The 15,128-nt window shown below is 36.8% G+C and overlaps 1 protein-coding gene across 1 annotated transcript in view; it reads right to left on the minus strand.

The window, feature by feature from the left end:
* LOC110020784 (malate dehydrogenase [NADP], chloroplastic) overlaps window positions 1-5,954 on the minus strand; it is a 21,323-nt gene extending 15,369 nt beyond the window's left edge. The window contains exons 1-4 of the mRNA XM_020719007.1: window positions 5,653-5,954; window positions 5,449-5,551; window positions 4,822-4,908; window positions 3,895-3,979 (exon numbers count right to left, since the gene is read on the minus strand). Coding sequence (XP_020574666.1) covers window positions 3,895-3,979; window positions 4,822-4,908; window positions 5,449-5,551; window positions 5,653-5,819 — 442 coding nt within the window. The 5' untranslated portion in view covers window positions 5,820-5,954. The remainder of the gene's footprint in view (window positions 1-3,894; window positions 3,980-4,821; window positions 4,909-5,448; window positions 5,552-5,652) is intronic.
* Between the last annotated feature and the right edge of the window lie 9,174 nt (window positions 5,955-15,128).

Here is a 15,128-nt window from a genome sequence, read left to right on the forward strand (position 1 = left end):
TATATATTAATTAAAACACATTTTACCCGCGCACGACGATGCGACAAAATAGGTGTCCTCCCTAGGCAAAATTGACGTTCCGGACGCGTTGGCGCAGTCCGTTTCGTCATCCGGGGTCGCTCGGACGACGTCGTCGACGGTCGGGTCAAAAACGCGTCGAAATTCAAATTTCACAAAAATATTGACCCGCGATCGATTGTCTCAAAAATTTCATTCGGGTCTTCGACTGGTAACAGTGCAAGCGATGTGAATTATGGCGATCGGACGTGTTGGCTCTCCGAATTGCGAAGTTTGTGCGCGCGGGAGTGCGAATTGTGCAGAAGGCCACCCTAAGGCTCAAAAAGGTCCTATAGGGGTCCCTTTTGGGTTTCCTCATGTTGGTTTCACCCTTCTAAATGCTAGAAGTCGATACCACACACTTGGAACCACAAAAGAGGACGGAAATAGGTCGAACTAAAACGAGGCGGGCACCACTTCTAAGGTTCTAAGATAATCGCAGGAAGACCCCTAAGGCTAGATCCTAACTCCTACGAGAAAAACTAGACCTCACGAAAATTGAGGTCAACAATGAATTTTGTGTAGGCTCACTTTTGCTCTCTCTCTCTCTCTCTCTCTCTAAACTTTCAAGTGGAGTCTCTCTCTTTACTATTGGCAACATCCAAAACTTTCAAAATCTCAATAGATAATGTACCTTCAAATATATTTAACTGTTAATACATAGCAACTTATTAAAAAAACAAGTTGTTGGTTAATTATACTATATGATCTATATCATATTATACAATTGATTAAAATTTGAGTATACTAACAGTTGAATAACATAATATGATTAATTAAATCAACATTTAGAAAATTGATAGTACAAAATTGGAATGATTTTGCAATTAAACTTACTCATAATTAAACTTACTCATTTCATTATTAAACTTACTCATTTCATTAACATTTTGGCTTATATAGAGTCATACAACATTTACGAATAAACCCCAAATTTTTTTCTATTTACAAATATAACCCTACATTAGATAAAAATCTCAACACTCCCCCTCAAGGTGAGCAAAAGATATTCACTAAGCCCATATTATCACATAATCTAGTTAACTCCACTGAGCTAAGTCCTTTAATGAGGTAATCAACCACCTGCTCTCTAGTAGCTACATGACCTAGTTCCAACAATCTGTTATCCAGTTTTTCCTTGATGATGAATCTATCAATCTCCAGATTTTTAGTTTTATCGTGTTGCGGCAGGTTGCTCGTAGTGTTGATTGCCAACTTGTTGTCACACCACAACTTCATTTGAGTTCCCTGATCCACTTTGAGTTCAACCAACAAGGCTTTCGGTCACATCATCTCAGCAACTTCTAATGTCATGGCTCTGTATTCTGCCTCTATTGTTGATCTTGCTACAATTGACTGTTTCTTGCTCTTCCACGGAACCAAGTTGCCACCTACAAACATGCAGTATCATGATGTGAATTGTCTGTCGTCAGCACAACTTGCCCAGTCAGAATCACAAAAGCCCTCAATATCTATATGCCCGTTCTTCTTGAATATCAACCATTTTCTTGTTGCACTTTTTAGTTACCTCAAAATCTGATACACTACATCCATATGACCCTTCCTTGGATCATGCATGTAGCGGCTCACCACACTTACTGCAAAAGTTTGTTTGTGATGTTTGTGAGTTTAACAAGCTTACTATGAGCTCTTATATCAATTATTGGGGTAGAAATTCTAATGTTTTTGACTTGACTCATTATGATGTTTGGGGACCTTGTTCTATAAGTTATATGAATAATTTTGATATTTTGTAATATTTATTGATTGTTTTTCTCATGTTACTTTGCTATATTTTATGGAAAATAAATGTGATGTGTTTGCTTGCTTTAAAGACTTTCACAAGGTAATTCAGACTCAATATGGTGCAGCAATGAAGATATTGAGAACTGATAATAGAACACAACATACCAACAAAACATTTGAGTAATACTTGTCAGCCCAAGGGATACAGCATCAAACCACATGTCCATACACACCAGCACAAAATAGAGTAGCAGATAAGAAGAACAAAAAAATTCTAAAAGTTTCTTGAAGCAGATGATTGCAATTAATGTCCCAAAACACTTATGGGGCAAACAGTTTTGACAGTTGTTCAATTGATCAACAGGATGTCATCGAGGGTGTTGAATTAGAAGTATTATTGTTAGATGTTGAAAAGATAATAGCGAAATTCTCCCATTAAAGGTGTTTGGATGTGTATGTTTTATGAAGGGTGACAGACTATCGGTAAAGAAGCTGGATCACAGAGCGGTGAAATGTGTGTGCTACTCAGTAGGGGTATGTCTGTCGGAGCCCAATAGAGAAGAGATTATTTGTGAGCATGGATATAACATTTAGAGAATTTCAACCATACTACACCCAGGAGGTGACCTCAACCTTTAGTAACTCGCCAGTTACTAGAGATATGTTACCCTAAACCCTATGAACTTAAGCTTGAAGTAACCTAAAAGCTGTTCTCAACTTTAAAGATGACAAAAAATATAAATGATCCAACAACACTAAGGTCTAAAAGAGAATTATAGCAAGACTCAGGAGGTGACCTCACATAACCTGAAGCATAACATGACCTCCAAAACAGCTCAATGACCCAAATATAGCAAGACTCAAAATATCCAACAACACTAAGGTCCAAAAGAGAATTACGTAATAAATAAAATACGACCAGATATGTCATAGGTATATGAGCTCTAGAGTGTAGCATACAAAACAATTAACTATGGCAATGATTATGAGTGTGATGTGTTACATCAGAGAGACATGATTATCATTAATTTAAGGAAAGTATTCTTATTATGCCTCATAGTACATGTTTATTTAAAAATCTTCCAGGACATTACAATCTTTTTCCTATTATATATAGAAGAACCTCATATTGAATAAATTAAAAAAAAAAAAAACTTTTTCTTCCCAACGGTCTCCATGAAATCACAGATGCACTATCCTGTTAGTATCACACATCAACAAACTCGCCATTGTCCCCAAACCTGCTTCCCCTCATTTTTCCTGCTCATGATTATAAAGGGAATCAAAATTTTCTGGTTGACACTAATACTGATTAAGCTCTAGGATTGGCGATGAAGACCAAACTATGTGAATTTCAATCGAATCAGATATGCAAATTGGGCTGATGGACCAATTTTCAATTTCTGGATTTTGGATGCAGAAAGAGTGAAGTATTATTGGGACATTTATAGTCGTTTGTTCTCCACACTTCTATATGAAAAATGCCCCTGAAGCCCACTTTCTATTAACATAACCCCCATGGTAAAACAATGTATGGTTTTTATTATATTTTTTATTGAAACAAATTTGTAATAAAAAAGAGTAAATACCGCATAAGTATGGTGATGTTGGGTGCAAGAAATATGGCCTTGAGGAGCATTGATCTTTCTATAGACAAGCTTGATGAGCAATCAAATTAACTTGATTACTAGGGGCGCACAAGCCATGACTTCAAGTACAAAACAAGGAATACAAGATTACTCTGGTAAATTATCACATCTCTGTTGGATACAAATCCACATGACCCTATAAACCAGCTCAATAGACTAAACTTTAACACCCAACTACAGATAAAAAAAATTCTTTGTTGCAAAAGCTTGAATGAAACGCATTAAGAATAAACATTAAGTTAGTGGATACAGTAATGAAACTAGCAGAACCATGAATGAATGGATATATCAAGTTCTGTAATTGCAATATACTAGGAAACTTAAATGAGAAAAGTAAATAAACCGTTATCTTTAAACAAGCTATACTAAACTTTATGATCTGCTGAAAGTTTAAGGCAATATTATAAAATAAGCAATGTTAAGATGCTATTTTTTCGCTCACCTTCAAGAGCTTGATATGATCTCTCAGAACCCAATAATCTTAGAGCAATTGGCTGATCTGACCCAAATACTTCCCCTGATGCTAGCTGAAACAACAAACAAACTCGTCATAATATTCTTTCCTTTCTCATGTATGATTTCAAATATCCAAAAAGAATGAGCATTCCAAATTTTACAAAAGCATAAATTGTTTCTTTTAAAGTTTATAGGACTGTTTGGGTCTTTGTAACAGAACAAGCCTAATGTTGATGGGACTACTGCATGCATATGGTTTAAATTTGCTTTCATGCCATCAATGGTTCTCTTGCTTGCATGAGTTACTATGTAATGGGCTCAAGGGAAAGACACTCTAGTGCCCAGACATACAAATAATATACTGAAGAATTAGATAAATTAACGCAAGTAACGCAAGTTTTTTTTTTTTTTGACATTTTCTTTTTGGGTGTGAAGCAAAATTAATCACAATTTTATTAAAAGTGGTCAATCCGTTCGGATGTTTGGTGCATAAGTATGCGGGGGGATGGAAAGCCGGAAGACCTCCCAACCACTTAGCTACCGCCTCAATCTGCACCTTCTTGACATTTATAACGCAAAAAAAAAGGCAGAAAATTTGGAAGAAGGCAAATATAATGCATGAACCTAAGTACCAAAAGGAGTTTTTTTATTGAATGAGCAAAAGATAACATTGTTAATATACTATAAAGAATTCACCCCTAAATCTGATAACTTCAGGAACTATCTCTAAAAATCATAATAAAGCAGGATTTGTTTGATCTTACAGATTACATTTCATTTCCGCATAGAAAAGGTTAAAGTTTCTCTGAATAATTTCATCATAGAAGATAAAAGCAAGTAAGAAACTCTGCTAATGCCAAAATTTAAAAGCAACAAAGTGAAGATTTCATAAACATGAAAAGTGTTTCATTACTTTGAAGAGTAGGTGGTTGGATATCATCCCAGCTGCGCCAGAAACCACAACGCTAATTAAACTTTTCCAAGTCTTCGTCTTCTCTTCCTGTAAAGCATCACATTGTAAGCATGATATAGTGGAACTGATACTTAAGCACTACGCTTGTAAGTTATAAACTCGACTCATAAGACAAAGACAATGACTCTCTTTACTGTTTTAAAAGCCAAATAATAAAAAATAGATCAATCAATCAAAGAAATGATATGACGAGTACAGAGAAGTACTTATAAATTAGATAAGTTCGCGGTGGAATAAGTTATCGTTGCCCGAGCAATAATCCGGAAGCAATAAAATAGAAAATGAGACGAGTACATAAATATTTCCGATACAATCCCTTATCAGATGAATGAGATGCAACAATAACTAACTCCTACGCTAGATTCAAAAGCAAACACGTTTCAGTAATTGGATCAAGAGCAAGGTCCCTCTTCGCTATATAAAATTTGTGAAATAATTTTAACAAAGCTCTAAACGGGTACCCATGAAACATGTACAAGTGGAGAGTGTGGCTCACATATGCTCGCGAAAGAAGATGAAGGTACAAATCCAGGATTGGGCCGAAGAAAAGAGTAAAAATGATCTTACCGCCTGGAGATCGTATGTTGTGCAAAAGACGCCATAACACTCCTGTTTGTTTGCCGCATCGGCCGGAAGGACAGGAACCGCGGTCGCCGGTGACTGAACTTGGCTGAGAACCAAACTCCAAAATTAAGCAGATATGAATAAGACTGAAAGTAAACAAGAATTTAAAGTTGTAAGGAGCTCGAAAGATGAAACAGAGAGGGAAACCTCGGCGCAACGGAGCAGGAGATGCTCAGCGGCCGGCGGACTTGGAGTGGAGATCGGCACCTCTTGAAGGAGGGGATGTGGAAGGCATTCAATGGAGTGGAGGAGAGATTGGCGGGTAGGGTTTGATATCTTGAGTAAGAGCAAGGAGAGATCTCGGCCACGGCCATGAAGACGAAGAGGGAGTGACTGGAGTGAAGAAGGGAGGGAAGAGAGATGGGGAAAATCTACTTTGTGGCTTCGAATGTCATGGAAAAGATTTGAGGCCGAGGCAAGTACACCTGGCAGGATAGGGTGATCCATACTTAATAGGTTGGCGACCGCTAGTCCTATGAAATAAAATATAGTGTTTTGAGTATATATATATATATATATATATATATATATACATACATACATACATACATACATACATACATACATACATATCTGTTTGAAGTGGCGGTTGTTTTTTGAAGAAGTAATTATGAAACTGTTTCAGGAGAAAATAACTTCACAATCGCTGTCAGAAAGCTCTTCTAGAGTGGAAGTCAGAATTGTTTAGATAGTGTTGCAGTTATTTCTAATAAAAAGACAATCATATTCTTATATATATGTAAATTAATTGAATTGATATAGTTTTTAAAATAATTGTAGCAAAATAAAAAAATAACTTTAGCAGTACAAAAAAGAGTCAAATTTCTTCAATAAATTAATTTTAAGTTATCAGTGTACACATAATATCACAATAATAAAAACTATAAAAATAATAAGTAATGTTATAATAATGTTCACATTCACGTCCAAATAATCAAGATTTTGAAATAATTGTATATCTATAACATCTCTCCTAACTAGGTCCTTATATGAAACAAACTCTTCTATATCACAACCTCATCAAAGAAACTTGCAATCTTGTGTGTCCTATTTTTGAAACAGTAATAAAATCTCCTCTCATGCATGTCTTCTCTTCTTGATGTATATTTAGAACATTGCATTCCACAATTACAACATAAAACTCTTGAAGTACATAAGGACTTTGAACTCGTTTTTCCCGAGATTATTTTATGTTATGTTTTTAATTGACAAATTGGACTACATATACAATAAAAAAATAAAAAATATATATTATGATTCATAACTAAAAAAAATACATATAAGTGCATATCTAAAGTCATAAGCTTAAAAATCAAAATTTCAAAATATGAAATATAAATTAGACATCAACAAGTCATAAATCATCTGAAATAATAAAAATCAATCAGAAGGCACTACAAAATTGTAATTAAATACACTATATAAATTCACTAAAGCATTTGTGATCTATTCTCTCAATAGGACCATCTCATGAACACCCTCCCTATCGGGTGTTGAAATCATTCGCACCGAAGTCTTCCTCAAGCAACGATTGACATGTCTGATATTTGAATGCTTCTATACGTATGCATGTTGGATCTTCTTCTAAAACCGTGAAATGAACATTATCTTAATATGGTTATCTCAGTATAAAATTATGCAAAGTAGTTGTTTTAACAATCATCTTTATCTATTTTTTCAAGGAATATATCGTCAGATCAAAAGTATGACTGCTTCTTCTTTCATACGTTGAATGCTCTTTTAATAACACTTTGCAATGATGAGTATTTTTATTGAATAATTCATTCCTTCTTTTGATCACTTGGCTGCTACAAAATTAGAAAGGAAGTACCTCGTATCGAGGAAGGGTTTTAAGAAACCTTGTTGCATAGGATATCATGAATCGACGATGTAATATTTCCACAAATTACAACATTATTAGTAAATCTCTTCAAATTTAATCATATACGGTCATGAACGTATTAACCGGGTGGAGGCATTGTTAATTTTTATTCAAGTCATCGAGCAAAAAAATTGAATATGTGATATCATTACACTCTTTTCACAGCCAGTTAAGAATGTAAATTCATTTTGAAGTCACAAACTGTTAAGATATTTTGTGTTGTAGATTAGCATTACTTAATATATGCAATCTTATAATTATTGCTAATATGTGCATCGACATGTGTGTCAACAATTGCTCATATGCAATCCTATTTAAAATATTCACGAGAACGAATTATTCTTTATAAAACATGTATAAAAATTAAATAGGCAAATTAATACCTTGAAGAACAACATATATCTCCAATCATTATAGATTTCTCTAGGTGTATGCCCAAAAGCAGGATTTATAGGTTTAATTATGTTGCTTGACGTTATGACCAAAGAGTTAACCACAATATCAAAATAGTTGTTGATCAACTATATTGACTGTTGGAATTGCTCGGAAGCAGCATAAATGAACTCATTACTATTGTGAGATATACACCAGCTGATGTGGTATCTATAAAAATCAAACAGGAGAAAGATCAAAGAAGCGAAAAAATAGAACGAGAAAATTCACATCAGAAAACAGTAACACAGCGAAACACACAAATTTATGTGGTTCGGCAAATTGCCTACATCCACAAATTTGCAGAGGATTTTACTACTTGAGGAATTTATATCAGTCGATCGTCTCGACTTACAAGAGAAATCTCTCACTTCGTTGCTTTCTTTGCTTCTCTCTCTGTTCTTCTCTCTCTACATCGAAATACAGCGAAGAAACTTTACACTGAGATACACCGAAAAAGATAAACTTACAAGAGAAATAAACCCAATATCTCTTCTTCCACAAGCCACCAAGAAGAAGTCAAGGGAGAGCAATCTTCTTCTTCTTCTTTCATCTTCCTTTTGCCGCAAGGAACTACTCCTTGCACTTCTCTTCCTCTATCCCGAGGAAGCCCGAAGAAGAACACAAAAAAGGTCGTGCTTCTAAACTGAAGGAGAGAGACTCCAAAGCAGGAGGCTTGGTTCAAGAGTAATAACAGGTGAAGGGGTGCTTCACTTCATGGAAAGGAGCATCAGAGGCGGGAGCGGTTGACACGATAGAGGGAGGCGGGAACATTTAGGCGGGGTAGTAAGCAAAATCTCTTTTTTTTTTATTTTATCGGGATCCACCTTAACAAATCTCTCACTTGGAGACCAGTACACAGACTACAACGTCTACTTCCTCGAACTGATATCCTCCATTGGCGGTGCCGCCATTTTCTTCAAACATGTATCATCCACCTCTGCAACTCAAAGCCTCTGTCTTCACTTCAGAAGACCAACTGAAGTTGTGCGCAACTTCATTTTCTCAAGAGTATCACCCTCAGTCAACAGATCAACAGGGTCCACATAGCCTTGCACCTCCAAGCTATTTCCTAGATTACTCTTGTCTCTGCTTATAACTCCCACTGCATAGACAATATCATGCCTATATTGAAAGTCTTTTTTAACAAGTCTAGCTCTGTACCTCTCACTGACATCAAGCTCAGTCTTCACCCGGTACACCCACTTGTTCTGTAATGTCTTCTTCCCTGGTGGAAGTTCTGCCAACTTCCACTTGCAAGAACCACTTGCTCGAATTTTCATCTTGCAAGATTTCTTCATAGCTCTATGGTTCTCCACCATCTGTCTGTGGAACAATAGGAATGAGTGTCCCATACTCACTCTCCTCTTCACTTTAATCATCAATATAACTATGAACTGTCAATAATAGTGCATCATGTACTTCTTCAGATACCACATTTGCGCTATCATTCTCCATAATCTTGGGACTTGGGATTCAATCTTGGGATTCCTGCAGTTCCTCTTTATGTAGTCAGTCTTGCCACAATTCCAGTAGATTATCTGCAGGGGATTTTACTACTTGAGGAATTTACACCAGTCGATTGTCTTGACGTATAAAAGGAATCTCTCACTTCGTTTCTCTCTCTTCTTCTCTCTATATTCTTCTCTCTCTACACCGAGATACACCGAAGAAACTTTACACCAAGATACACCGAAGAAACTTTACACCGAGATACACCGAAGAAGATAAACTTACAAGAGAAATAAACTCAATTTCTCTTTTGTCACAAGCCACCAAGAAGAAGCCAAGGGAGAACAATCTTCTTCTTCTTCTTTCTTCTTCCTTCTGTCGCAAAGAACTACTCATTGCACTTCTCTTCCTCTATCCCGAGGAAGAACGAAGAAGAACACAAAAAATGTCATGCTTCTAAACTGAAGGAAAGAGACTACAAAGTGGGAGGCTTGGTTCAGGAGCAATAACAGGCAAAGGGGTGCTTCACTTCGCGGAAAGGATCATCGGAGGCGGGAGCGGTTGACGCAATAGAGTGAGGCGAGAACAGTTAGGCGAGGCGGTAAGCAAAATCTCCTTTTTTTTGTTTTGCTGGGCTCCACCTCAACAATTACATGACATAATTTATTAAGCAATGGCTAATACTTTCATTACTATAAATTAGGACAATCCATGCAAACCATAATTATATTGCAATTCATCTCACAAGTCAAAAAAATAAAAAATCCTGACTTGTGCAATATACTATGAATTCAACTCGGATAACCTTGAAGTAGCCCACCAATCCATTTGGCAGACACAAATAAGAATTATACACATTGTGTCTTTCACAAATTTTTTTGATAGTACCCATTGATAAGACATACTTTTGTAATTAAAATTGTTGTTCATTCCACTATCTCTATACTTTTCTCTTCATTTGATGGATTCATTTGTCAATTTTATGCATCTTAGATTATATAAAAAAAAAAACAAGCTAGACTATTATCAAAGAACTATATAATTAAAATAATACAATTAGTGCAACAAATACAAAATCAAATATCACATGCACACAACACATGATATTATTCAGCATAAGAAAATTTAAATTATTACAGACCATTCTAAAAAAAATTAGCACACCTTAACTCGAGTGATTATTTAAAAAATAACTGAGGTAAGAAATCCTCTATTCTGACATCATCATAATGAAAGTTTCTTGCTATATTTGATCCTCTAGAAGCTTTATAATGAATAAAAATAGCGACATACCATCAAATGTCTCGGGAGTTAAGTCTAGTAACTTACAACTTCTGTTATAATTGGGTATCCCTGAATAGTTGTGTGAGTGCTAGATATCATACTAGTACATGTAGTAACAAGTTGTGAAATTTACTCCGATAGATAAATGTTGGGCATCGACATTCATTTTTTACGCTTCTGGGTAAAGAATGCAGAGCGCTTGTAATGACTTATTCATTACACAGAGCCTACAACGTCGACCACCCGGCAATGGCCCGGTTTACCGGCTGACTGTTGCTCCTCTCTGTAGCCCAAAACCAATTGCGCATGCACCAGCCCAACTATCTTCAGCAAACCCACCATCAGTCCTCCTCACCGTCCAACTGCCTCGCCAAGAAGGCCACCGTCTGCTTTCGTTATCTGTTGAGTGCAAATCTCATTTTCAGTTGCTTCTCCCACTTTTGTGCAGAACCAGTCATGCGGACGCCCAGACATAGGCCATCTCATTGTGCCTATGTTAAACTCACGTTTTCTTCTCAATGACTTGACTTGCATCGTGTGAGGTATTTAATGCTCTGTCAAACCATATAAATGATAAAATTTTCTTTTGCGAAGGTACATAATTAGGAACTCTTATGTTTTATTAATACTAAGGTGCTAAATCTAAATGGTGATTATATTACACCGATAGTTACTTTATTTTAGATTTATGATTGTTTTTTGTCTGTTGCAACTAAAAACTCTCTTACTTATGAAGATTTTATAACTGTATAAGATTCCAAATGAAAATTTTCTTATAGCCAGTATTTTAAATGATACAGTGATTATTCTTTACATGCATAAATTTAAAATTATTTATTGAACTTTTTTTCTATATCTAATGTAGTTTAATCCAGCAAAAGTTTACTTTATTTAATTTTGAAAAGAGCAAGTAGAGAAGGCGGACGCCCCTCCTTCCCATCCGCTGAAAAGGAGTAGAGAGGCTTTGGAGTGGGAGCCCATACGTGGAGGAGTTGGGTGGATGTGAGTTGGTACCGATAAGCAGTTCAGTCTTCTGGACAGATCGAGAGACTGATTTCCACAATCAGCTGAGCACAAGAAAATGACATTGCTCCTACTAGATTATCATGTTAGAAGAGATCAACCGAACTCTGGAAGACTTCATCCGCCGAGAGCTTTGCCAAAACGTGTACCAATTTCAATTGATGGTAACACAAACCACTCACTTTAGATACTAGCTCTAATTAGATCGGAAAGATTTATGGATTGAGGTTTGAAGAAAATTTTCCTCTGCTTGTGATGGTACACGGCAACCAGGAAATCCTGCAGCTCAATTTGGATAACTTTCTCAAAGAAATCAAGAGCCCATTGACACTGTAGAAGTCTTGAAGAAAGATGTCGTAGAGCTAAAAGAAAAAGTTGCTTCATCCATTTCTGGGAAAGAACATACAGGTGATTTGGCGAAATAACTCAGGCGTGGGGTGGATTTTACTATTCAAAGATTCATAACCCACAACCTTGTTCACCCCAAATTTTTTGACCCAGATGAGTTTTCTTCCTTAATCCCAGACAATCCTGTAGGATCCTCCAAAAATAATGAAGGTTCTGATAGCGAAGATCGGTCGGCGATCTGCTAGAAACTGGCTTAAGGAAGGCTTGTAATATTTTTTTTCGATCAAAAGAAAGATATACATGTAACTCCTTTTCATAAATGAAAACCTTGTTTGTTTTTTCTTATTATAATTTATTTCAGATTGCTTGTGACTAAATTAGTTGTGGGCTTATCTCACAAGCGAGTCTGTCACCCTAGTTAGTTGACAGGAGTATCTAATTCAATCTGTTTGATCGGATTATCGCCTCTAGAGATACTCACACTGAGGTGAACTTATGAAATGTTACAGATATTGTCGATGGCCTATGTTTTGATCACCCTCAGGGCTAAATCTAGAACCTTCAAGGGTGCTCAATTTCACATCGACCTACTGTTAGTTTTAAAAATCCAATTGAATTGAATCTTTGGTCGATCATCAAATTATAATTTCAAAAATTTTTAAGGAGGATCAACCAAAAAGGATGAAAGATTGTAAGAGCTTAATCTTTTGTCGATCAACTACGATACATCAATAGGTTCGTTTACATAGGACCTAAGCCCTCGCTTACCCCTACTACATTCAATCAATTGGATATTTGCCCTGATCAAGTTTATTCCTCTCACTAGGTGGGGATCTTGTTGTCACTTGCCATGGAGACCCCCAGTTGCTTGTCTTCATGATGATTTATACTATGCTCTTTCATGGATCTTGTCGCTTGTGAGAAGAGAACTGTCTCCAAAAACTTGAACCTTTCAATCTTGAAGATATGAGTTTGCAATGCAAAAGTGGTGTGAAAGAAGTCAACCGAGACTTTCTAGTCGACAATTTTTGCAATTTGTGCCTTTTCATTTGACGTACCTATGTCCGCCAAATTTTGAAATCAGTCGCAGACCAATTCCACCGACGTGCTCGATCGGACTAAGTTCCCCGGGCAATAGAAAACGGTAGTTAAATGCCACAATGGGCCTAATGGCGCTGCGTTATCCTATGATCCCAGTGTGTCGATATTAAAGGCTACCCTGATTGCATCGTAAGATTCCTTTTTCTTTTACCTTTGGGAAATTAGCCATCTACATGTCCCATCACTGCACCTAGTTGTTTTTGCATAGTCGGCCCTTGACAACTTTTATCGGGAGATTCCTGTTGAACTCATTGAGCATCCTCTCTTATAAAATGGGGAAGATGGCTTCTAATTATGGTGCTTATGAAAAGAAAATAGTTAGCGGGTCAGCCGGTCAACTTTGTGTGTAGGCGAAAGTGAAGGCAACCTTTTAGCGAGCAGAGTTATGACCCTGGTAAGGTCCATGCATTAACTAATTTTTTCTTCGAGTCATGTGTCAAAGGAGTAAATTTTCTCAAAGTAGGTGGTCAAACGTTACATCGAACAAGGGGGGCTATCGAGGTCATCCCACCTCACGAATGGACATAGTGTCCCATAGGGAAAGGCTATCCAGACAACACATTCCTAGGTAGTGCAATACGTTCATTTATCGATTACCGTCGGAGGTTTGGCTGACTTTGAGGAGCTAATGGGAGGGTGTAGATCTAAGTAGCACATTTGTGGGAAAATCCTCTTCTCAAGAGGATGGAGAGCCCCTCGGAAGCTCTGACAATATGATACCAATGGGCACCATATCCTTTTGATGTCTGCTACCAAAGGTGAAATTGGGACGATCGCCTGGTAGCTGCATCACCTTTCTCCGGTACTCTGCTAGGCTTCAGCCTTTCCTCCATTGTGGGGAAGATATGAGAAGATGGAAGGTGAGGAGAATGTGTGCTCTCATCAGGCAAGATTCAACACAAGGCCTTTGCTTTTCTCACACTCACTCGAGGTTCTCTCATTGTAGAGAAAATGCAAATGCGAAGAAAGATAGCAAGGGAAAAATGAGAGTTTATTCTTCAATATTTTGTTCTTTATCAACAATTTGTAATCGATGTACATTTTATGTTTATTGTTACCTGGATGTTTTGTACCTTTTGACTGAGATAAATAAAATGTTTAGTTCTATTTTTTATTTACTTCGTACACTTGTTGTTGCATGGTCGGTCGATTTATATTATTTTATTATTTAGTTTCTATCTCTCACTTAATCAACTCATGCTCGACGGATATAAAAAATGATCTCCAAACATTATCTACTCGAAAATGTGTTTTCCGAGTAGCAAAAATAGTCCGTCGCCACTCAGTTGGTTGGATCGAGTTCCTCAAGTGATAGAGAGGCTTGGATATTGTTTGATTAAAATTAATCAGTTTCAATTTTCATTTTGTCGATTGGATTTACAAGTTGGTAACGACGCTTCCTCATACACATACAAAAGAAAACTTTTCGAAGGGAAGAATTTCTTCAATTCATATCCATTCCAAGTCCGAGTGAGTTCTGTTCCGACGTATGCCTTGAGCTTGTCATCCCCCAGGGAGACTCTTTGGTTGATTATGTATGATGCACTCCATGTCTGGTCCAATTTGCCTACCAACTATCCTTGGGCGGCTAGATCCCTTGGGGAGAAATGCTCCTCTCAGATGTGTTTGTTGAAGTAGAGAGCTGTCTACCTTTTATCTTCTTCTTGTCGGAGGGTTGAATCAATTCGCCTTTCTTCTGCTAGGCCGAGAGCCAACATAGCGCCCTCGATGTTCGCCTCTTGCCATTTGGCTATACTCTCCTCTGTGTATGACACCTGTGAAAACTCTTTGGCTATGATGGTTTTACTTGACTAATAACAATGTTTCCATTCCATGAGTTAACATGAATTGTGTTTGGTCAATCGCTGATGACAGTGTCTTTTAAATTGCCCAAAGTACCAATAGTTGCAGATCTACCCAGTTTCCCTTGACCCTTTGAATTTTTTCTTTAGCAAATTCAGGATAACCTTATTAGTTGCTTTGACCTACCCATTCTTCCGAGGGTGACGGGTAGAAGAAAATTTCAAATCGATGCCCTGACTTGCCGATCTGTTGGTTTTTTGTTTTGTTTTGAAAATGAAAATAATTTAATATATATATA

Source organism: Phalaenopsis equestris, unplaced genomic scaffold (genome assembly GCF_001263595.1).
Source record: "Phalaenopsis equestris unplaced genomic scaffold, ASM126359v1 Scaffold000107, whole genome shotgun sequence".
NCBI lineage: Eukaryota > Viridiplantae > Streptophyta > Magnoliopsida > Asparagales > Orchidaceae > Phalaenopsis > Phalaenopsis equestris.